This window comes from Poromitra crassiceps, assembly GCF_964638095.1.
Source record: "Poromitra crassiceps genome assembly, chromosome: 2".
NCBI classification, from domain to species: domain Eukaryota; kingdom Metazoa; phylum Chordata; class Actinopteri; order Beryciformes; family Melamphaidae; genus Poromitra; species Poromitra crassiceps.
Window position 1 is genome coordinate 105,773,234 of NC_139624.1, and position 25,619 is coordinate 105,798,852.

General features: G+C 46.1%; 1 protein-coding gene across 1 annotated transcript in view; it reads left to right on the forward strand.

Annotated features, from left to right (window-relative positions):
- Positions 1-25,619, forward strand: part of LOC310795380 (A-type potassium channel modulatory protein DPP6-like) — a gene marked incomplete at both ends in the record, with an annotated part of 310,720 nt that overhangs the window by 201,390 nt on the left and 83,711 nt on the right. The window contains one exon of the mRNA XM_083657412.1: positions 7,584-7,698. Within this exon, the coding sequence (XP_083513538.1) occupies positions 7,584-7,698 (115 nt within the window). The remainder of the gene's footprint in view (positions 1-7,583; positions 7,699-25,619) is intronic.

The following is a 25,619-nucleotide window of genomic DNA, read 5'->3' on the forward strand; positions in this document are numbered from 1 at the left end:
TCCAGGCGACCTGACCGAGGCTGATCAGACCCCGGCCTGTGTCCAAGTGGCATTCTACTGTCCCCACTGCTCTCCCCTCTTTTATTTAATTTTTTATTTAATTTATTTAATTTATTTAATTTTTTATTACATTTTTTATTTTTCTTTAGTTTGCTTCTTTCATTCTCTAAATATTTTTCTTTTGCACTATAATGGCTTTTTGAGATTGTGTTAAAAGGGTAGACATAATAAGCCCCGGCTTCAGTCTACACCTTTTGGTCCTGTTTGATCTATATGAAAATTCTTGTATTGATAATTGATTTCTGGAATAATATGACCAAATAAACTAAAAAATTCTTCAACCAGAGCCATCTGGAGGCTTTCTCTGCTGCCTCCATGTTGTTGCCTATGGCTCTTCTTCGGTTGGCACCTGTTATGCCCAGTGTGCCGTAGACCTTTCTCAGGGAGTGAATGGCGAATCCCCGACAGCCCACCTCCACTGGCATGCACCTGGTCCTCCACCCGTTCCTCCAACAATCCTCCACCAGCTCTTGGTACTTCTCCCTCTTTCTTTCTTGAGCCTCCTCCATCCTCTCCTCCCAGGGAACCTTTAGCTCCAGCAAGATTAGTTGTTTTGTGGCCTCTGAGACCAAGGTGATGTCAGGTCTCAATCTGGACTGGGTGATGTGAGGCGGAATTTTCAGCTGCCTCTCCAGGTCAGCTGTCATCACCCAGTCTCGGGCCGTGGAGAGCAAACCAGCAGAGCAGTTCTTCTGTGTTGTTGAATGTTGAATTTATATTGTTTTTTTCCCCCCTAAAACCACAGATGAACGATAAGTGGACTACGATGCACAGTGTCGACTAGTGGTTTTGATAAGACTAGTCTGTAAAACCCCTAAAACACACAGATACACACTCAAACGGATGTGTTAATCAAATTAGCCTCTTACTGAAGACACTGCAATGGAACCATGCCCAGTTTTGGATTGTTTTTGGCAAGAAACACATCACAGCTCAACACTGAACACACATTGACAGTATGTATTCTCTTTGATTGTGTACTACATAAATGATGCTGAACATGCTGTGCTGGTAAGTAGTCACATCTTTTCCTCCAATTTTCCACAATCAGCAGCGGGCGTCCTTCCACTCTCAGAACACTCCAGTAGGATGTTTATTTCAGCTGAAAAATAGAGCTCATTCCGGAGAGATGGCTCAGCATGGGGGAGGGGGGGGGGGGCATTGTATACTCGTGCTCTGGGGGGGGGGGGTGGGGATTGTATACTCGTGCTCTTACAATGATACAATTCCATCTGCCTTCAGGATAGTTCTGAGATATTAAGCTTCACAGTTTTCAGCATCCGTTGAGTTGAATGGAGATGGGTGCTTTTGTTTGCGAAATTACAGACTCAACAATTCTCATTTCAAAAAAGAAAAATAACACCACACATTATGTCAACACAGGCACTCATAGAAAAGCTTCATGCAACTAGCTCAGTTCTGACAAAAAGGTCAGATAGAACGTTATAATACAGTACCAAGGACAGATCATCTCCAGATCATTGTTGTATCACTGCATCTCTGAACTAAACTAAGCTCTGCTCATGTCAGGGCCAAGCATGTCTGTTGTTTATTTATGTTTATAGATCTGTTTATCTTGCAATAACCGGCCCCAGGCTATTCACATTACAACTTACCAACTCCCACACATCAGAGTGACATCAGAGGCTGGGCTGTTCCCCTCAGCATGATTTAAGACCCGCAGGAAAGGTGACTCGCTCTTAATAATTAAGATAATTGATCAATGAGACGCGAGCAGAGCTGAACGCATCTCATTCATCCTCACTCAGCCTTGCAGACTTTATTTTGTTTCTCCCCAGTTGTTTTTATCTCTATTATATCTCTATAAATCTATCTCTATAGTTATAGCTATCTCTCTCTAGCTATATCTATCTATCTAGTCACATCTATCTTTGTAGCTGCAGTATCGCTCTTCTCCATCTAATCTATCTATAGTATCTAGCCTGAATTGTCTGTTTCAGTCAAAGCTTTCAAACTGAATAGATGCATCACCTGTACAGTGGCATATTGTAATGATATTAAAAACAGCACAGCAGAGGGTCTGTTTGTTATGACAGCAGCATTATTTCTGTTTTGTTCAGCTCTTCTTAAAGTTTCGGCGACCTTTCCTTCTGTCCCTCCTGGCTATGGGAGCGGCAGTATAGCTATATATAGCCAACTTACCGGTTCCCATTTTAATGAATGTGGGTAATGGACAGTGTAGTAAATAGTCCCGATTGCTCTTATCTGCTGGCTAATGATGTCTGGGGCTCCTTTCAATTAAGGCGGAACGAGGTCACTAAAAGGTGTGATCCATAGATCAACCATCCGGCTTCATTGAATAAAAGCCTTAGCGTGTGGTCATTAGTACCCCGACCACAGGTCCCCTGAAGCACATGCTCTGTTTCACTCTTTTTATCCTGCATAAACTCATTAAGAACTTGTTAATCCTTCACTAATAGTTTGGGCTCTGGACCTGCTTGTCTGTGTGTTTAGTTGGCCAGAGCCTCTGAGCTGCTGTGTGTTGGCCACCACACACTTCATACCTGCCAACACGGCCGCTTTTGGCAGGAGTCTCCTTATGAGCCCTTTCTCCTGCTGTGCTCCTGATTGGTCATTTCCCCTGATAATCTCCTGATTTCATAGTGATGCAAATCAAATGGCTGTAGCTAGCAGGCGTGGTTTTAACACCAGAGTGACGTTTCTGCTATCATAAGATGACCTAAACCGTCCATTGGTACCAGCCATGTCATGCTAGGCTGTCGCTGCAAATTTAGGGGAAACTTTGGTCAGGCAAATTTTTTTTTAAAAGGGGTCCCTTGACCCTTCACCTCAAGATATCTGAATGAAAATGAGTTCAATGGGTACCTGACGAGTTTTCCCTTTACAGATAAGGTAGTGTTTTTCGACAAGGCAGCAGAAATTGAGACAATGTCACAAACCGGGTGTGGTGAAGTGACGTGTGATGAAATTGAGACAATGTCACAAACCGGGTGTGGTGAAGTGACGTGTGGTGAAAAGAAAGTGTAGCAGGAACCCTGAGACCTGGGAGCAGCAGCTCAGAGGAGGAGAAGAGAGATAATGAAGTCAGGTTAGCACAGGACTAAGTAGCCTGCTTCTCTATTAGCGCCCAGGTGAGGAAAGTTGGGCTAACGAGCTGCCCCACTCTGAGTTCCAGTTTTATGGGTGACGGGGGGGGGTGGAAGGGAGGGGTTTCTGGGCCTTGTTGGTGAGGCTGATGGCGGTTGGGAAGAAGCTGGTCTTGTGGCGGGTGGTTCTGGTCTTGGCAGACCTCAGTCTCTTGCCGTGGGGGAGTGTCTTAAAGAGTTTGTGGCCAGGGTGGGAGGGGTCAGCCATGATCTTGCGAGACCGCTTCAGTGTCCTGGCTGCATGCAGGTCCTGGAGGGATGGCAGGTTGCATCCGATTAGCCTCTCAGCGCAGCGGATGATGCGCTGAAGTCTGTTGATGTCTTTTTGAGTGGCAGCAGCACATCAGACGGTGATGGAGGAGGTGAGGATGGACTCAACGATGGAGGTGTAGAAGTGCACCATCGTGGCCTTTGGCTATTGGCAAGATCCCTGCATATACCTCTAATGTCCTCCACCACACCACCCCGCTGCCCCTCTCTGAGCAACCTTGGATCCTAAGGAGCAAATGTAAGAAAGAAGGAAGACAGGACAGAGCAGCAAAGTAAAGAGTAGACATATTAAGGGAACAAGCAAATAGAACTAAGGCATACGCGAAACGGCATCTGCTATTACGTTCTCTTTACCCTTGATATGTCAGATATCAAATGAAAAGGCTGCAAAAATAATGCCCACCTCATCAGTCTCTGATTTAGATTTTGGAGTGAACACAAGAATGTAGGGGATTGTGATCTGTGTAAACAACTAAGGGAGTTACACCTGACCCCAAGTACATGTCGAAGTCCTGCAAAGCCCATATGTAAGTGGGTCACAATGGGTCACATCAGACATCACTGATGGAGTTTTGACAGATTGGGCCGGAGATCTCTTCACAGCCTAATGTTGGCAGGTATGACACTTTGATGACTGGATCTCAAGATGAAGGCAAGATGCAAAACGTCCCCAGTAAACATTTTGATAATGAATAGATGTGTCGATATTATTGACTGCATTCAAGTCCCCATGAAATTAACTCTCATTACTTTTACTTAGAGTATTTTTCATGGTGACCCGTATGTCACGCAAACAAGACCTAGTATATATGGCTGGACTGTGTGTGATGTGTTTGCTAACACTAAAGGCCCCGTGTCCACCAAACACCTGTAACAAAATCGCTGGCGGTGAACCTGTTCTCGAGGTGAGACAATTTGAACTTTTCTGAAGCACACCCCTCATCCTTGTTACTTCAGAGTTACCAACCAATGGGGATGAAGAAGGGGTGGCACCAAGAGCTGGGCTGGCATCCTTTTTAACGGCTAGCTTTAGCTCAGCTAAACTGATGGATGGTGTTTGGATGGATGAACAACGAGACGTCTTCTTTCCACCGTTTTTTTGTCATTTTGTTTTATGAATTCTTTTTAAAACTTATTACCTGGATGTCTGAAAATGAACTTCAGCTAGGCTAACGTTTAGCTGCAACACCAGGAGACGTGTTCTCAGAGCTCCCTGCTCCAGCGCTCACCTGATGCAGCCAAAGCACTCCGCATCAGCGCTTCAAGTGCTCAACAGGTCGATTGGTGGACACACCCCCTAAGTCTGTTGAGTAGAGGAGACTGTGGTGTGTACAGCCGGCTGCTACCTTCAGGTCCCATGCCATGAAATGGCAGCGCAGTGCTGTAAGTCACGCAAGCGGAACACCATGTATGGGTGTTCCATGTGCCATGGCTGACCAATGCCGTAAATCCATCTCTCACTCACTCAGTTGTTTTTGCCCACTAGATGTCACGCTAGAGCAGCTCCATCAGACAAAAACAGTCTGTCGTGTCTGCTGTGTGCACTGGACAGGCTGTGTGCACTGGACAGGCTGTGTGCACACTGGACAGGTTGTGTGCACTAGACAGGCTGTGTGCACACTAGACAGGCTGTGTGCACTGGACAGGCTGTGTGCACTGGACAGGCTGTGTGCACTAGGCAGGCTGTGTGCACACTGGACAGGCTGTGTGCACTGGACAGGCTGTGTGCACTAGGCAGGCTGTGTGCACAGTCACACTGGACAGGCTGTGTGCACTGGACAGGCTGTGTGCACTAGGCAGGCTGTGTGCACACTGGACAGGCTGTGTGCACTAGGCAGGCTGTGTGCACTAGGCATGCTGTGTGCACACTGGACAGGCTGTGTGCACTAGAGAGGCTGTGTGCACACTGGACAGGCTGTGTGCACTGGACAGGCTGTGTGCACTAGACAGGCTGTCTGCACACTGGACAGGCTGTGTGCACACTGGACAGGCTGTGTGCACACTGGACAGACTGTGTGCACTGGACAGGCTGTGTGCACTAGACAGGCTGTGTGCACACTGGACAGGCTGTGTGCACTAGACAGGCTGTGTGCACACTGGACAGGCTGTGTGCACACTGGACAGGTTGTGTGCACACTAGACAGCCTGTGTGCACTAGACAGGATGTGTGAACTGGACAGGCTGTGTGCACTGGACAGGCTGTGTGCACTAGACAGGCTGTGTGCACACTGGACAGGTTTTGTGCACTAGACAGGCTGTGTGCACACTAGACAGGCTGTGTGCACTAGACAGGATGTGTGAACTGGACAGGCTGTGTGCACTAGACAGGCTGTGTGAACTGGACAGGCTGTGTGCACTAGACAGGATGGGTGAACTGGACAGGCTGTGTGCACTGGACAGGCTGTGTGCACTAGACAGGCTGTGTGCACTAGACAGGCTGTGTGCACTAGACAGGCTGTGTGAACTGGACAGGCTGTGTGCACTAGACAGGCTGTGTGAACTGGACAGGCTGTGTGCACTAGACAGGCTGTGTGCACTAGACAGGCTGTGTGAACTGGACAGGCTGTGTGCACTAGACAGGCTGTGTGCACTAAAAATGGCCTAAATGGTAAATGGCCTGCATTTATATAGCGCTTTTATCCAAAGCGCTTTACAATCAGTAGGTACATTCACCCATTCACACACCGATGGTGGCAAGCTACCACGCAGGGTGCTGGCACACCATCAGGAGCAATTTGGGGTTCAGTGTCTTGCCCAAGGAGACTTCAACATGCAGACTGGAGGAGGTGGGAATTGAACCACTGACCTCTTTTATCCAAAGCAATTAGTGGACTATCCGCTCTACCGCCTGAGCTACAGCCGCCCCACTAGACAGGCTGTGTGAACTAGACAGGCTGTGTACACTAGACAGGCTGTGTGAACTGGACAGGCTGTGTACACTAGACAGGCTGTGTGAACTGGACAGGCTGTGTGAACTAGACAGGCTGTGTACACTAGACAGGCTGTGTGAACTAGACAGGCTGTGTACACTAGACAGGCTGTGTGAACTGGACAGGCTGTGTACACTAGACAGGCTGTGTGAACTAGACAGGCTGTGTGAACTAGACAGGCTGTGTACACTAGACAGGCTGTGTGAACTGGACAGGCTGTGTACACTAGACAGGCTGTGTGAACTGGACAGGCTGTGTACACTAGACAGGCTGTGTGAACTGGACAGGCTGTGTACACTAGACAGGCTGTGTGAACTAGACAGGCTGTGTACACTAGACAGGCTGTGTGAACTGGACAGGCTGTGTACACTAGACAGGCTGTGTGCACACTGGACAGGCGGTGCCATGGAGACACATGCAGAGTGAGCCATACAGCCGACCGACCGCATTGAAATGAAAACCCAGAAATGCACGCCCGCACAACTGATACAGTCAGACAACCTAAACTTGTTTCACAGCAACGGCCGCTGCCTTTTTCTAATCACATCCGCAACTGCTCGCAAAGTCGCTCTCTGTCCATTTATAAGTGTGTGTGGGCGTCACACAACGCCACATGCACGAAGGAGCAAGCATCATTTCACAACACAGAGAGGGGGCGTGGCTTCCTTCAGAACAATATTACTCGCCTGTCTCGCTAGATATACAGTAGTGGTTTGCTGACATCTAGTAGGGCTGAATATGCCGCATTTAGTGCCGTTAAACGGCAATAATTTATTTTGTTTCCTGGTTTGTTGGTCGCAAAAGGTTGCTCATAACTCACAGTGGTTTTTCTAACCTCGGGGCCTTGCGGCGTTGTTGTCAAGCGTGCAACTCACAGACGCGTCGCGGGCTCCATTTTTATCTGTCACATTCGTTTGCGGGTGATGGCCGCTCATGCTCGGCTCATTAACAATCCTCCCCCTTCCTCCCACTGTTGCCGGCACCGCGCCTCCTTGAGAGCCGCGAGGCTGCTCCTCTCTGACTCACGTTTGTCCTTGACTGACACACATCTTTTCTTTCTGCCACTTTCACTTTCACTACTGCCACTGCCATTCCTTTATAATGTCTGCTCTTATTCAGTTCCCTCATGATGGTCTTTTTACTGCCTGACCGTGTCTCTCTCTCCCTCCATCCCTCTCTCTCTCTCTCTCTGTAGGAGCTGGTGGGGAGTAACCCGCCGCAGAGGAACTGGAAGGGAATAGCGATCGCCCTTCTTGTCATTCTGGTCATCTGCTCGCTGATTGTCACCTCCGTCATCCTGTTGACACCAGGTACGTGGCACCAGGACGGGGAGGAGCGGCTATGACGCCGTACACGACACGCATGTGCACGCACGTGCACACACACACGCAAACACACACACATCACACACACACAAACACACACACACAAACACACACACACGCAAACACACACACGCAAACACACACACACACTCTGTTGCTTTGCTATTATTATGCACCAACACTCCCATTAGGTTTTGCAATCAATCTCACATTCACCGTTGTGCCCTCGCAGAAAGCCCATGACAATGCACAGGCTAACGTGTATATGGTGTGTGTGCGCGCGTGTGTGTGCGTGCATAATATGGTGTGTGTGTGTGTGTGTGTGTGTGTGTGCTTGCGTGCGTGCTTGCGTGCGTGTGTGCGTGCGTGCGTGTGTGTGTGCGCGTGTGTGTGTGTGTGCATAATATGGTGTGTGTGTGTGTGTGTGTGTGTGTGTGTGTGTGCGCGTGCGTGCGTGCGTGCGTGTGTGTGCGTGCGTGTGTGTGTGTGTGCATATGGTGTGTGTGTGTGTGCATATGGTGTGTGTGTGTGTGCGCGTCTCTGTCCTTGTGTGTGGTTGACATTCTCATGCAGTCTCGCCCAGTGTACATAATGTCACAGTTTACTTCCACATGGACACTCTTGCTCTAACGGGGTCACATTTGCCGAAGGTCAGGAAATTTCAGTAAACGTGCACAAAATTGCTTTCTTCATATATGCAGTCTTTGTCTCTCTCCTTCACTTAGAGTCACACAGACACCACACCACACGCACGCGCAGTCGCGCACCACAACACACACTCACTCATTTTAGAGCTTTGGAATGTGGCCTCATAGTGACCTTCAGGTTTTCTTGTGGCAGATTTACATGAATGTTTTAATCAATAGGCCATCTGTTTAGATGTAGGCTCATAAAGCAGCTTGATCTGCTTTTATGCGCTGCCAGAGCTTCATCAGTCAATAGAACTGCCAATACATCTGTGCTATAACCCAGTTACCCAGACAGTAATCGCTGTGCCCTTGTTTATGTTTTGCTGTCAAAGACAATTGCAGGTAATGTTTCCCGGGGAAGGGGGGGAAGTGTGTGTGTGTGTGTGTGTGTGTGTGTGTGTGTGTGTGTGTGTGTGTGTGTGTGTGTGTGTGTGTGTGTGTGTGTGTGTGTGTGTGTGTGTGTGTGTGCGTGCGTGCGTGCGTGCGTGCGTGCGTGCGTGTGTTGTGTTGTGTTGTGTTGTGTTGTGTTGGGGGGGGTCACAGACACTTTGAATTTCATTGTTTTTGTCTTTGGTACATAATCCCCGGACGTCTCCTCTGAGGGGTCACTGTGGTGTGACCTGTTCCTCTCCCGTGGTGTTTGTTATGAACTCTGGCTGTTTAAAGTGCCAGCAGTCCCAAAGCAGGCGGGGAGGTGGGCGGTGTGTGGGGGACGGGCAGGTGGCGTCTCCGCCTCGTACCTCGCCCTAATCCATACCCTCCCCATGCCGACCCGGCCGTAGCTCGCCCTAATCCAGCCCGTCCCCACGCCAACCCGCCAGTGCTCCAGCAGAACCACTGTTCCGCTCCAAGCCCAGTCCCTGTGGAGGCCTCAGCCAACTGCCCATGACTGGAGCTGTTTGAGGAGGCTATTTGGTAAACAGCCAGATATTAAAACATCTGACTGGAGCTGTTTGAGGAGGCTATTTGGTAAACAGCCAGATATTAAAACATCTGACTGGAGCTGTTTGAGGAGGCTATTTGGTAAACAGCCAGATATTAAAACATCTGACTGGAGCTGTTTGAGGAGGCTATTTGGTAAACAGCCAGATATTAAAACATCCCCTCCTGCCTCCTGAAATGAGGCGTTTGAAGCATGCTGTGAATGAATTAGACACCCTGAGCAACAGAGAAGAGCTTCTGGACGATGGGCTCGGTCATATCCCAGCTTTGGCTAATCTCGGCTTCTGACGTGTTCATGAATCATTCCTCAAGGACAGGGTTTTATGTTTAATACTGTGTATACTGTACGTTAGTTTGTTTCACTACGATTGACAGTTTGCAGGTTTTTATCTCATTCTAGAGGCAATAGATTGAATCCCTGGAATGTGTGCAGTCGTGGAATCATGTTCTTTTGATCAGTTATTGAGTTAAAAGAAAGATCCACTCTTGGATATTTTTACAGTTATCATCATTCTGTTATTTTCAGTGAATTCCAAGAGTAATTTTGTAATGTAATATATCTTTTTTGGTGAACTGGTCCTCAAACTGTCTCATCTACAGTACTTCAGTTAGTGATTCCTTTTTCCTAGAATGGCTTCCCCAAGAAGGAAGGGGGTTCTGCTCAATACACTGAGTGGCCCAATCAGTGAACTTGAGTGAATTGGCCCCTCAGTGTATTGAGCAGAAGCCCCTTCCTCCTGAGTGACTAAAGGATTGCATGGCTTTTGCTGACACTAAGACCTGTGCAAATAAGACAAAAAGAAACCACGTTATTAACCGCTACAGTAAATAGAGCAAATTACGCAAATAGTCTCACTGCTCCTGTGCTATTTGCATGTATTCAAAAGATGTAATATGCATACAGTACATTTGGCACAAAATTGACCCCTTCCTATGCAAATGAGCCTCATTGCAAAAACAGTCCAATTCACAAAGCCCGATGCTAATTGCCACATGCAGTTACAGTGAAATGATTAACGTCTTCAGAGATTTGGTGGTAATTGAAGCGCATTTATAAGGGCTGTCACGCCTCAGCCTGTTCACTGTGCATACAAATAACACACATTTCCACTTTCATATTACATGCAGTTAATGGCAAACATTCCAACTGCGTGCAGTGGATACGACCTCAGGCAGTCGTTTGAGTAACACAGTGGATACGACCTCAGGCAGTTGTTGGAGTAACACAGTGGATACGACCTCAGGCAGTTGTTGGAGTAACACAGTGGATACGACCTCAGGCAATCGTTAGAGTAACACAGTGGATACGACCTCAGGCAATCGTTAGAGTAACACAGTGGATACGACCTCAGGCAATCGTTAGAGTAACACAGTGGATACGACCTCAGGCAATCGTTGGAGTAACATAGTGGATACGACCTCAGGCAGTTGTTAGAGTAACACAGTGGATACGACCTCAGGCAGTTGTTAGAGTAACACAGTGGATACGACCTCAGGCAATCGTTGGAGTAACATAGTGGATACGACCTCAGGCAGTTGTTAGAGTAACACAGTGGATACGACCTCAGGCAATCGTTGGAGTAACATAGTGGATACGACCTCAGGCAGTCGTTTGAGTAACACAGTGGATACGACCTCAGGCAATCATTGGAGTAACACAGTGGATACGACCTCAGGCAGTTGTTAGAGTAACACAGTGGATACGACCTCAGGCAATCGTTGGAGTAACATAGTGGATACGACCTCAGGCAGTTGTTAGAGTAACACAGTGGATACGACCTCAGGCAATCATTGGAGTAACACAGTGGATACGACCTCAGGCAGTTGTTGGAGTAACACAGTGGATACGACCTCAGGCAATCGTTAGAGTAACACAGTGGATACGACCTCAGGCAGTTGTTAGAGTAACACAGTGGATACGACCTCAGGCAATCGTTGGAGTAACATAGTGGATACGACCTCAGGCAGTTGTTAGAGTAACACAGTGGATACGACCTCAGGCAGTTGTTAGAGTAACACAGTGGATACGACCTCAGGCAATCGTTGGAGTAACATAGTGGATACGACCTCAGGCAGTTGTTAGAGTAACACAGTGGATACGACCTCAGGCAATCGTTGGAGTAACATAGTGGATACGACCTCAGGCAGTCGTTTGAGTAACACAGTGGATACGACCTCAGGCAATCATTGGAGTAACACAGTGGATACGACCTCAGGCAGTTGTTAGAGTAACACAGTGGATACGACCTCAGGCAATCGTTGGAGTAACATAGTGGATACGACCTCAGGCAGTTGTTAGAGTAACACAGTGGATACGACCTCAGGCAATCATTGGAGTAACACAGTGGATACGACCTCAGGCAGTTGTTAGAGTAACACAGTGGATACGACCTCAGGCAGTCGTTTGAGTAACACAGTGGATACGACCTCAGGCAGTTGTTAGAGTAACACAGTGGATACGACCTCAGGCAATCGTTGGAGTAACATAGTGGATACGACCTCAGGCAGTCGTTTGAGTAACATAGTGGATACGACCTCAGGCAATCGTTGGAGTAACACAGTGGATACGACCTCAGGCAGTTGTTAGAGTAACACAGTGGATACGACCTCAGGCAATCGTTGGAGTAACACAGTGGATACGACCTCAGGCAGTTGTTAGAGTAACACAGTGGATACGACCTCAGGCAGTCGTTTGAGTAACACAGTGGATACGACCTCAGGCAGTTGTTAGAGTAACACAGTGGATACGACCTCAGGCAGTCGTTTGAGTAACACAGTGGATACGACCTCAGGCAGTTGTTAGAGTAACACAGTGGATACGACCTCAGGCAATCGTTGGAGTAACACAGTGGATACGACCTCAGGCAGTCGTTTGAGTAACACAGTGGATACGACCTCAGGCAGTTGTTAGAGTAACACAGTGGATACGACCTCAGGCAGTTGTTTGAGTAACACAGTGGATACGACCTCAGGCAGTCGTTTGAGTAACATAGTGGATACGACCTCAGGCAGTTGTTAGAGTAACACAGTGGATACGACCTCAGGCAGTTGTTAGAGTAACACAGTGGATACGACCTCAGGCAGTCGTTTGAGTAACACAGTGGATACGACCTCAGGCAGTCGTTTGAGTAACACAGTGGATACGACCTCAGGCAGTCGTTTGAGTAACACAGTGGATACGACCTCAGGCAGTTGTTAGAGTAACACAGTGGATACGACCTCAGGCAGTTGTTTGAGTAACACAGTGGATACGACCTCAGGCAGTTGTTAGAGTAACACAGTGGATACGACCTCAGGCAGTTGTTAGAGTAACACAGTGGATACGACCTCAGGCAGTCGTTTGAGTAACACAGTGGATACGACCTCAGGCAGTTGTTAGAGTAACACAGTGGATACGACCTCAGGCAGTCGTTTGAGTAACACAGTGGATACGACCTCAGGCAGTCGTTTGAGTAACACAGTGGATACGACCTCAGGCAGTCGTTAGAGTAACACAGTGGATACGACCTCAGGCAGTTGTTTGAGTAACACAGTGGATACGACCTCAGGCAGTCGTTTGAGTAACATAGTGGATACGACCTCAGGCAGTTGTTAGAGTAACACAGTGGATACGACCTCAGGCAGTTGTTAGAGTAACACAGTGGATACGACCTCAGGCAATCGTTGGAGTAACATAGTGGATACGACCTCAGGCAGTTGTTAGAGTAACACAGTGGATACGACCTCAGGCAATCGTTGGAGTAACATAGTGGATACGACCTCAGGCAGTCGTTTGAGTAACATAGTGGATACGACCTCAGGCAATCGTTGGAGTAACACAGTGGATACGACCTCAGGCAGTTGTTAGAGTAACACAGTGGATACGACCTCAGGCAATCGTTGGAGTAACACAGTGGATACGACCTCAGGCAGTTGTTAGAGTAACACAGTGGATACGACCTCAGGCAGTCGTTTGAGTAACACAGTGGATACGACCTCAGGCAGTTGTTAGAGTAACACAGTGGATACGACCTCAGGCAATCGTTGGAGTAACACAGTGGATACGACCTCAGGCAGTCGTTTGAGTAACACAGTGGATACGACCTCAGGCAGTTGTTAGAGTAACACAGTGGATACGACCTCAGGCAGTTGTTTGAGTAACACAGTGGATACGACCTCAGGCAGTCGTTTGAGTAACATAGTGGATACGACCTCAGGCAGTTGTTAGAGTAACACAGTGGATACGACCTCAGGCAGTTGTTAGAGTAACACAGTGGATACGACCTCAGGCAGTCGTTTGAGTAACACAGTGGATACGACCTCAGGCAGTTGTTAGAGTAACACAGTGGATACGACCTCAGGCAGTCGTTTGAGTAACACAGTGGATACGACCTCAGGCAGTCGTTTGAGTAACACAGTGGATACGACCTCAGGCAGTTGTTAGAGTAACACAGTGGATACGACCTCAGGCAGTCGTTAGAGTAACACAGTGGATACGACCTCAGGCAGTTGTTAGAGTAACACAGTGGATACGACCTCAGGCAGTCGTTTGAGTAACACAGTGGATACGACCTCAGGCAGTTGTTAGAGTAACACAGTGGATACGACCTCAGGCAGTCGTTTGAGTAACACAGTGGATACGACCTCAGGCAGTCGTTTGAGTAACACAGTGGATACGACCTCAGGCAGTCGTTAGAGTAACACAGTGGATACGACCTCAGGCAGTTGTTTGAGTAACACAGTGGATACGACCTCAGGCAGTTGTTTGAGTAACATAGTGGATACGACCTCAGGCAGTCGTTTGAGTAACATAGTGGATACGACCTCAGGCAGTCGTTTGAGTAACATAGTGGATACGACCTCAGGCAGTCGTTTGAGTAACACAGTGGATACGACCTCAGGCAGTCGTTTGAGTAACATAGTGGATACGACCTCAGGCAGTCGTTTGAGTAACACAGTGGATACGACCTCAGGCAGTCGTTTGAGTAACATAGTGGATACGACCTCAGGCAGTCGTTTGAGTAACATAGTGGATACGACCTCAGGCAGTCGTTTGAGTAACATAGTGGATACGACCTCAGGCAGTCGTTTGAGTAACACAGTGGATACGACCTCAGGCAGTCGTTTGAGTAACATAGTGGATACGACCTCAGGCAGTCGTTTGAGTAACATAGTGGATACGACCTCAGGCAGTTGTTTGAGTAACACAGTGGATACGACCTCAGGCAGTTGTTGGAGTAACACAGTGGATACGACCTCAGGCAGTCGTTTGAGTAACAGTGGATACGACCTCAGGCAGTTGTTGGAGTAACATAGTGGATACGACCTCAGGCAGTTGTTTGAGTAACACAGTGGATACGACCTCAGGCAGTTGTTGGAGTAACATAGTGGATACGACCTCAGGCAGTTGTTTGAGTAACAGTGGATACGACCTCAGGCAGTTGTTGGAGTAACATAGTGGATACGACCTCAGGCAGTTGTTGGAGTAACACAGTGGATACGACCTCAGGCAGTCGTTTGAGTAACAGTGGATACGACCTCAGGCAGTTGTTGGAGTAACACAGTGGATACGACCTCAGGCAGTCGTTTGAGTAACAGTGGATACGACCTCAGGCAGTTGTTGGAGTAACACAGTGGATTCGACCTGCAGTTTTTAACCCCATTAAAAAAAAAAAGTTTTTACCCTGACACAAATCATTTGTTTTAGTTGGTGGATGAGTTTGTTTACTCTGCCAAGGATCTGGATGGGCCCTGTCAGGGACCTGTCAAGGATGAGCCGGCAATTCAAGATGGCTGCATCTGTAATTGAAACCAAACGAACAAAGAAAGAAGCAGACCGTGGAGAGATGGATCACTCAGCTTTTGTCTGGATTTCAGGCTTCTGCAGTCAAGCAAAGACGGACAGGCAGCCCGCATCGCATCAGTAACCTACCTCAAAACCTTTTTATTTATTTATTTCTTGCGGGGTTAAACCCCCTTTGGGGTAAAAAAAAAGAAAGTTATAAAAGATTGCAACGAAATCAGCATGTGTGTATGAATTTCTAAAATACGATATATACGGGGAAACAGAAGTGTAAACTTCAATATTAAAAATGCAAGATGTGACACACATCAGAATCACTCTGCTGACTTCATCTGGACCTCTACTACTATGTATAAAATCTTTTGTAATTAGAGGCACCAGGGGAGAGATTAGGTGGCGGAGTAACATTTTGCTGGGTCGCTTTTTACATCTACCAAAATCTGACTCACCTCTTACTGTATAGAGAGCCAAAGTGAAACGTCACTTCCTGCTTTCTCCCTGTACCAGCGCTGAAAAAAATATGAATGGCAGTGCACGGAGAATAACGCTACTTTTTTTATCCCGTTTGACTTGTGCCACGGGGTGCCAACGTTAATTTTGTCAATTTAAAACATAACTTTGCATGTCAAGAAAGTCGCAGTTGGTCGTCAAACTGAAACGTAGGAATTAGTTTCATTTAAAAACTACATAGCTCGTGGAAGCTTGTGGCATGTCGCCGGTCTTCAGCTTTGCCGGTAGAGAAAGTGACGTCACTTAGGCGACAGTGTATGTAGTCTTTCTGATGTATAACTTATAGTGCAACAGTTTGGCAACAAACTGGGACTTTCTTGACATGCAAAGTTATGTTTTAAATTGACAAAATCAATGTTGGCACCCCGTGGCACAATTCAAACGGGACATAGGCCTACCTGGATTTGTTTGTGGTGGTGGAGAGAGAGAGGGGGGGGGGGGTCACATTTTATTGGGTTAGTTTTTACATAATTGCATAATAAAGCAGACTCCCCTCTTGTATTAAAAATGCAAGATGTGACACACACCTGACCACATTCACTCTGCTGACATTTATGGACCTCTACTTATGTATAAAATATTAGAAGCGACAGGGGAGGGATTAGGGGGGAGTCAAATTTTGTTGGATCAGTTTTTACATCTACCAAAATCTGACACCCCTCTTATATTAAATAGTACAGGCACATTGCCAAACATGCTTGAGCAACAAAACAGCCCACAGAACTGTTTTGTTATATAGTGTTAAATCATACGAAATAACCAGTATGGATAACATTTGCTAAATGTTTGGGAATGTGTTTTATGCACAGATCTCCCATGAAACTACAGAAGCACAGTACTGTATTCCGCAATAAATCTTTCAGTTTATCCACAGACAGAATATTTCACGTTTCATATCCAGGAGCTCTGTCTCAACATACTGTTGTTCTAAAGGTAGGCTATGCAATAATATCTAAAATGACAGTACTACATGGAGTTTTGATGGTGCTCAGTTGGTCAGTGGAAGAAAGGAGGAAAGGGAGAGAGCGCAAAGGCAACATTTATACTTTGCCACATTGATAATTGCAATCAGATGCAAAACAGGGGCAAATTGCACACAGCTGCAAAAACCCTGGGCATGTTTGCACTGGCATATCATTAGTGCAATATCTTTTGTGAATGGGTCCTTGAGACAGAGCAAATAGCGGTTACAAATGATACATAATTCATGGTGTTATTAGCAGCCACAATCTATTCTTTCTATTCCAGAAAGCATCAGGGACATCTTCCTGATATTGAGTTGCAGCTTCTTTTGTACAAGTCAAATCCCTAACTCGTCTGCTGCTCTTTATCTACAATCTCCTCCTTTGTGATTGGTGTAGAATCCAATTTAAAAAGAGAAATCAATACGCCTATTTCACATCCCACCAAAATCACCCATTTTGTGTCGAAAAGGCAGGAAGTAAAACAAAGAAAATCCAGTTTGCTGTCCTCTGCTGCAGGGAAACATACAATTCGTTTTTTTTTTATCGTATTACTTCCTGCATTTTAGATGCAAAATGGCTGCTTTGGGTGTAATGTGAAATAGGCTAATAAGGGATAATGGCTTATACCTGAATTCACCTCATCAGTGCCCCTGGTATTTTCTACATTCAGTGTAATGTGTAGGTGGAGAGAGCGATAGCAATAGCGTAGTTAGATTTTTCCTGCCAAAAAACTGAGATTGGAGGGAGAAGCGTGCCATTGAAGAGAGTGTTGTACTTCACACCCTAGTGACCACCAGCTGGGGGTACAGTAGGTGGAGAAATTGATCTCTCTCCTCTTCTACAATGGATTTCTGTCTGTGTGATTGTTGAATGTCTGTGCAAAATGGTGAGTGTAGAAATAGGCCCCTTGGCCCTTGCTCTTTGATTCAGTGAGACTCACAGCAAATGCTTACAGTTGATGTTTTAGATCTCTGAAACTTTTTCTGCTATCAAAACTCCATTGGAGCTGCTGGAAATAGCTCAGTTTGACATCATGCCGTTTGTGTTTTGACATCATGCCGTCTGTGTTTGGCCAGTTATCTGCAGAACTACCGAAAATACAACAACTACATGGAGCCAGAAATAGAAGGTACAGTACATCGCCAGTAGCTGCTTTTACCACGTGCGCCAGCACGCTGGTCAACACATCACGGAAAGGATGGTTATTTCGGGGCTGCTTGGTGAGATCCCCTCTCATTTCCTGACAGAGTGGTGCTGCTTAAATGTTCCCCCCCGCCTGCATGGGATGCTGCGTGAACTACAACGAGCGCACCTACACACACACACACACACACACACACACACACACACACACACACACTGCAACGCAGGACCCACTTCAAACCACCAAGGACTGAAAGAAAATCACTATTAATCTGCCAGAAATGAGCCAGACATTACAAACAAACGTGAACATCAGAGTTTAATGTTGATACAAAGGACTCTGGATGCTCTGGCTGTGTGGAATTCGTTTGTGGCAACACTTCAGAAAAACATTGAATCACAGTTCTCGCTGTGGCTCTCTGCACTGAGCCAAGGCAGGCTGATTGTGGTGGCCATAACGTTAGCTGATAAGTCACAATTTATCGGCCAGCTCAGCCTTGACATGGCCGGGAAGGATTCTGGATGAATTAGCGGACGTTACTGTGGCATATTTGGCAGTGTTTTGGCTTGTGTTGCCTGCAGGGAAATGGATAATCACTATAACATGAGCCAGGAAAGAACCTACTGTAATCCCCCTATATTACGGTACAGTCTAAGGGGACATTCACACCAAAAGCGTTTTTGGAGCTGCCAGCACCTTTCTGCAATTCATTCTCTATGTAAGGACGCGCTAAACGTGCTCCTCTTGCAAGGAACACACCTGCCGTTTAAATGCTGGTGGCGTCTCGTTTTTTTGGCGGGGCGCTCTGGGCGTTTTTAAGCTGAAAAAGTTGAACATTTGGAGGAAAAGCACGCTGCTCGTCTTTTTACTCCTCCTACCTTTTCTCCTCCCAGACGGATCCTCAACCTCCGCTGCTGCCAGAATTGGCAATAATCTGGCTTTCATGTTGACAGTGAACAACATCAAACAGACAACTGGCTACCGTCCGTGTGGTCCTTGTGCCCTAAAGTGTACTGCACGTACTGTGTACTGTACTCTATATTAGTTAGCCGCGTTTAGCATCAAGCTAACTTTAAACAGACACCCTCACAGCAGCTAACACAACACGCTGACGCTAATGTGCTGGTCTTAACTGGACGCAATCAAACGGAAGTGATCTGTTACTGCAGTCAATCAAACAGTTAGTCAGTCAAACAATGTTCCGTGACCATAAACATAACGGCTGTTGTCTTCTTCTAGCCTTTGTTTGTGTTGTATCTTCTTCTTCTTTTGGTTCTTATGGCAGTTGGCAAACAACTTTCGGCTGCATTACCGCCACCCACTGATCTGGAGTGTGGACTACAATCTATCCTATTTGTGATTCTATGCTCACCAACAATTAATTCCTATCGAACAATGATCACAATTAAATAATAAGGAACCAAATAACTAATATAATCAATTATCTCAGATTCTATTTCTTAATCTAGTTGATATTAAATACTCCAGAAGGAGTATCCAACACTTATCCCCTGTAGAGTTTTGTTGGTGTATTTCCGGCTGGAGCCACTACATGAAGCAGGCTCATGAACGAGCAGAACGTCACATCCGCCACATTTTCTGGGAAATCTCTACCCGTAAGGAGCAGAATTCTCCAGCGATAGCTTTGGCATGGGTGAACGCTCATTTTTTAAGTTACGTAATGGAGCATTCACTCATTGGTAATAAAAAACACTTTGTGAACATTTATTTATCCCCCAAACCTACGGATTGGACCTTTAATTTGCCTTTTTTTGGGCGCTGATCCCATACATGACCAGTGTTGGGGGTAACTCATTACAAAAGTAACATATTACATGTAATATATTACTTTTAGCAGTAACTCAGTAATATAACTTATTACCAATAGGATTTCAGTGATGTTATACCAGTTACTTTGTCAAGTAACACGAGTTACAAATTGAGTTAAAAACATTTTTAATCAAAGCACATATTTAAATAAAGATATAATCATTTCCTAATCAAATTGTGTGTTTTTATGCAAATAACCACTATAGATGACAATAACAAAGGAAAAGGATAACATTTAGAATTTTGACGGTTTACACTGACTTCAAGACGGTTGAAATTATTTTTCGGGATGTTCCAGGGCGGTGATGTCATTGTGCTGCTGCTCTTATTTTGTTGAAAGTAATGCAAAAGTAGTGTAATAAGTAACGAGTTACTCTACACAGAGAGTAATATTGTAAAATGTTGTAGAATGGAATTTCTATCAATAATCATCATTCTTCTCCCGCATTAACCAGATAGTATCTCAACCCAATAGAGAGCAGTGAATAAAGCCAGGAGTCCAGGAAAGTTGTCTCACATAAATTTATTCAGCCAAACATACATCTTTGTAAATATCAGAGTTACAAAGAGACTGCCTCATAACAGAAATATGGAAATTCATAGTTGCAGGCTTCATGAGGACAGTAAAGATATAACATTTGTCATTAGGTCTTATCCACCTTATTTTTGGCGGCCATTTTGCCTTACGTTAAGTATGGGTTCTATTTCCAGTGTAACCAATTTAGATAACCCCCCAGCCCCTGACAAAAAAAACTTCTATGAGGATTTTACCCTTTTACAGCAGAGCCATTCTGCTCTACAGCCGTGTTGTTCGGGTGCTGGGATAACGTAATGCATTGTGGGTAGTCGGCTACTAACTGTGGCTAATGTTAGCGGCTAGCTAGCTATGTTACATGGCAGTAAAACGCCACCAAATTTATTTAACTTTTAACCATTTCGAGTAACACACATTTCGAGTTTCCATACGGACCTCCAGCGTTGGTTAGTTGTTTATAACGTGACTATATTTATAACTTTTATAACGGACTCCAGCTTCCGGTTTATAATTCGGGTCTGCAGCCAGAGTATAACAAAGGAAATGGCAAGCGGCAACAATGAGTCACGTTAAACCGGACCTTGTACCCACGATTCTTTTTTACAGTGGGGCATTCAAAAATAAGGTGGATAGGCAGAGAGGAGAGAGGGGAGGGGTGGTGCCGTGTGTGTGTGTGTGTGTGTGTGTGTGTGTGTGTGTGTTGCAGAACACAGTGATCTGCTCCAGATAAGCTGCCTGTAGGGAGCTGAGCAAGGTTGACTGTCCATTTGACATCCATTTATAACTAATAACTCATACCAATAATTATGTGTATCCAATTATAGCTTATTGAATATGAAATGATTGTATATATCAATTGGCTGTGTGCTTCAGACCCCCCCTCCCCTCTCTTCTCTCCTCTCTGTAAGAGCTACAGTATGAGCAAATGTGACATCTTTACTGTCCTCATGAAGCCTGCAACTATGAATTTCCATATTTCTGTATTTCTCTTATAAGGCAGTCTCTTTGTAACTGATTATTTACAAAGATATGTTTGGCTCCAATACATTTTCAAACTTTCCTGGACTCCTGGCTTTATTCACATTTCATATTGGCTTGAGACACTGTCATGTTTATGCGGGAGAAGAATGATGATTATTGATACAAATTCCATTCTACAACATAAAGTAACATATTACTTTCAAATGAAAGTAACTAGTATGTAGTATACTACATTTTGAAATTATCTTGCCCAACACTGTACATCACACACACACACACACACACACACACACACACACACACACACACACACACACACACACACACACACACACACACACACACACACACACACACACTACACACACACACACACACACACACACACACACACACACACACACACACACACACATACACTACACACACACATACACACACACACACACACACACACACACACACCCCGTATTATAGGCTACTTGAATATTGTACCACAAATTACATGGAATAACCGTCCATGGCTGTACCCCATCTAGCCACAACCCAGGAATGCCTTCCCCTGCGGTTGCCACACGTGGTCCTGGGCCGAATTTGCCCTTGAGTTTAAGGGCCCTATCTTCGTACGGCGCTATCGTTTGCGCTGCCGTTTGCGCGCCTCTTATTGCTATCTTCCCAGCGTCTTAAGCTATCGTCTGCCTCCACCGTCCAGTTTTGAGCTGGGATCTTCAAGATTCAAGATTCAAGATTTTTATTGTCACTCCGTAGTACAAGTATCACGTGTGAAATTCTTGTAGACTCCGTTTACAACATACTGCAAAATAACAGGGCATATACAGTATATATATATCTAAGCACAGACACAGGTGTAGGCGTGGCCCAGGCGTGTCCGTGCGCCTCTAGCCTATCATCTCCCTCCCGCAAGTGTCATTTTGCGCTCTGGCGAAGATACCGTCGGTATGTTCTGAGCGCAAAGAGAGGTTTGGGCGTTGACTGTGCCAAAATAGGCGTTCCAGCGCAATGTGTTAGAAAAAATGGCCTTGGGTGCTCTCAATTTTAACACAACCAAATAGCTGGTCTTAGCACAAAAAAAAACATTACACTAGGCGTACGCCTGAGCGCAGACAGTATTCTCTGGGCAGTGCAGGAAATCCTTGCTTGGATACATTTACGCACGGCATGGACGCCTGCACACACTATTCTCTCCTCGGAATGCAACGTTGATATTCAACTATAGCCTACATTGCAGAAAAAACACACCTTGATCTAAAAATGAGAATTCGTTTGTCATGGTTTTATTAGGCTACATAATTCCCGACCATACATTACATACATTACATTACGTCATTTGGCAGACGCTTTTATCCAAAGCGACTTACAATAACACATTTTTTGTCAGCAATAGAGCAATCAACTATGGAGCACAGTCTATGAGCCATACAGGTTTGTGGTGTGAGGTAACAGTATATTGCTTTTGAGAAAGTTGTGACGGTGTTGTGCCAAGCTGCCTCTCCCCACCCTGTGAGCCCCATGGCCGGCCCAAAACACCCAGGCCACCACCCAGCCTGCCTACCCGTCCAGCTCCCACCTTCTCCGGGGAAGACCCCCATCCAGCACCCCGGGCTACACACAAGGCTCTTTCACACCGGCCTTGAAAGCCGAAAAATGCACGGAAAATAGGATTTGCGCCTCCGATGTGAAAGTCGTGAACGCGCTTTGGTGGACAATTGTTTTACGCCTTTTGTCCCGCGACGGTAGGTAGTAACAGCGCCGGGTTACCTGGCAACCTGCCTCCATTTGAAAGCGTCGTCGCAGCGAGCCGGAAAAGGTGCGAATGGTCAGCTCATTCATAAAAAAATTACAGGGGAAATCACCTCATGTATCAAGAAAGTGCATGAGTGAAAGTAAAAAAAGTAGCCTATACAATCATGACTGCAGGGGCGTCAGGAGGAATGCTCCGTGCGGTTAGGCTTTATGCTCAAACGATGTTGACATTAGTAGGTACAATTAACGGATATAATAATAAGCTTCAGAGGGCTATAGCTGTCTGTGGCCTAACCCTTGGTCTGAGGTTATTCCCTCTCGAAATCAGCTCTGTGCATTCCCTTACAAAAACTACTAACGTTAAGTAGTCATGTGCATTCATAGCCTATACTATTCCCCCGACGAACGTTATGCAGACTGCAGCTGTTTGATATGCGGGCGGTCGTGTATCGTTCCAATTTTAGTAGGACACCATATCGATCTGCCCGCCCACCATGCGAGTGCACCTATCCTCCCTGCTCAGCGGACTAGGAGGAGGGAAGTCTTGTTGTTGAATGAATTCGTTCATCATACAGTAGCCTAGGCTACACTAACCTATGAAAATATTCATTTGGGCAAGGAGGAGCAGGAAATCCCTCCGCTCGCCTTTCAATCCGGGAGCAGGGGATTTCACCTGAAAGTACACAGCAGCACGGTAATGTGGCCGTGCTGCTTGGCTCTGTGTGAAAGCAATTTCTGTGGCGAGGGTGCGGGCTTTGCGGGACTCCTAAACAACAATTTTTGCGCGATCTGTGTGTGAAAGAGCCTACAGACTCCCGCCCCACCAGACCCTTGTTCCCCTAATCCAATTCAAAACGCAAATCACTTTTTCGCACAACACCTGTAGTGTCCGGCCAGTACAGTAACCTCTTTCCCTGCAATTGCACGCATGCAAGACCAGCTTCTCCACAGCGCGGATGGCGTGACCGCAGTCAATGTCTTAACCAGAGTGGACAATTCTGACATAGGCTATTGAAATAGGCTAGAAGTAAAATCTCACACATTCCTACCCTATTAAAGAAAGTAGTATAGGCCTATGTATACTACTTAGTATAGGCCTATGTTATAGCCTATATGAACGAAACGTCTAATTACAGTAAGCGCACGCTCACTGCGTAATTGCGCGGCGGCCCTCTCTCTCTTCCCTCTCTCGTTCCCCCCCCTCTCTCTCTCTCTCTCTCTCCCCCTCTCTCTTGTCTCTCTCTCTCTCGTTTCTCTGCTTGCTCTCAGCAAGAAAGAAGGCGGTGACGCTGTGGCTTTTAAGGGGAGTGATCTCACCTTGTGAATTCTGTTATTATGGGCATAAACACGCCTAGGGAGGTTTGCTATTCCAGAGCAAAACGGGCGCTAACGCAAAATTTACCGCTGTTGCGAAGATAGGGCCCTAAGTGTCCTGGGGTGGATTTTAGTTTTAGTTTTTAGATCTCACATCTAGCAGTGTTTTTTACTTTTGCTGTGCTCGACACAGCTTAAGCAAACTAGCAATGTAGCCCATGTGAGAACTTATGGGATGGCATGTTCCTTCCACTCAGTTAGGAGGGTTTGTTGATGGATGTTCCCCTGCCAGACAGAGCAGCCAGTTTCTAACTGCTCCTGACAAGCACTTTGTTCTCACCCCCAGCCTCCCCCCTAACACCCCCCCCCCCCCCAAACACACACACACACACACACACGCACACACGCACACACACACACACATGCACGCAGGCACACACGCACACGCACACACACGCACACACACGCGCGCGCGCGCACACAGTTTCTCACTCCCTCTCCTTTCCTTCTCTGACAACCTCCCTCTGCTGTAACCGATGGGTCCATGCTGCTAAGTGGTTGCTCTGTTCTCCACATCGATACAGCTGGGTCAGATGTTGACTCACTGCTGCTGTCTGGGTATTTCTCAGACTGAGGGATGTCAGGCTGACTGACATGCTGACAGCTCATGGAGACTGTTGGAGGATCGCCGCGCTTTAATTCCATGTGTCGCTTAACAGAAGCAGTCGCAGCGGATTGGCATGAAGCCAATCGGATATTGGGCCAGATCACCATCACATCACCATCACCATTGTGAAAATGAAGGGTTTACTTCCAAAATGCTGCCTGTTTATATAAAAAAAGCTCTCTCCTCCATCTGAAAGGACCTCACCAGCTTCAGCTAAATGTCCACAATGTAAATGTTAAACTTGTTCAGATATCTATTGCTTCCGATGATTCACTTTGTTTATCTAATGACTGCCTCCATGTACAATCCATAAGTCTGATGGGGGGTAGTGACGGTCTGCCGTTACAAAGTCAGTATTTCTCTCCTGAACTCATCTCATAGGAAGCAGCAGCTGGAGTGCTCTACAGAAGATATTACATTTCCTCTCAGCCTGTACAGTCTAGTGACTGATAATCAGATTCAGTGCTCAGGTGACGCCTTGAAAAGGTGTTTTATACTGTCTTTCTTTCTGTAGTTTGTTTGTCTGTAGTCTAGATCTAGATTTGCTCCTTCTCTGTAAATTAATTTGAGACTCCCTGCGTGATGAAGAGCTATCGAAACATATTTCACAGAGAAAAACAAATGTAGAGAAAGACAGAGTTTGAGTTAAATGCCTGAAGTGGAAACGCATATAACAAGAATCCAAGACTGTGCTGGACACGATAATTTATTGTGATTTCCCATGATCTGTCAAATCGTATTTTTAGATACACTTGGGACTATGCATGTTGCACTTACTGTAGA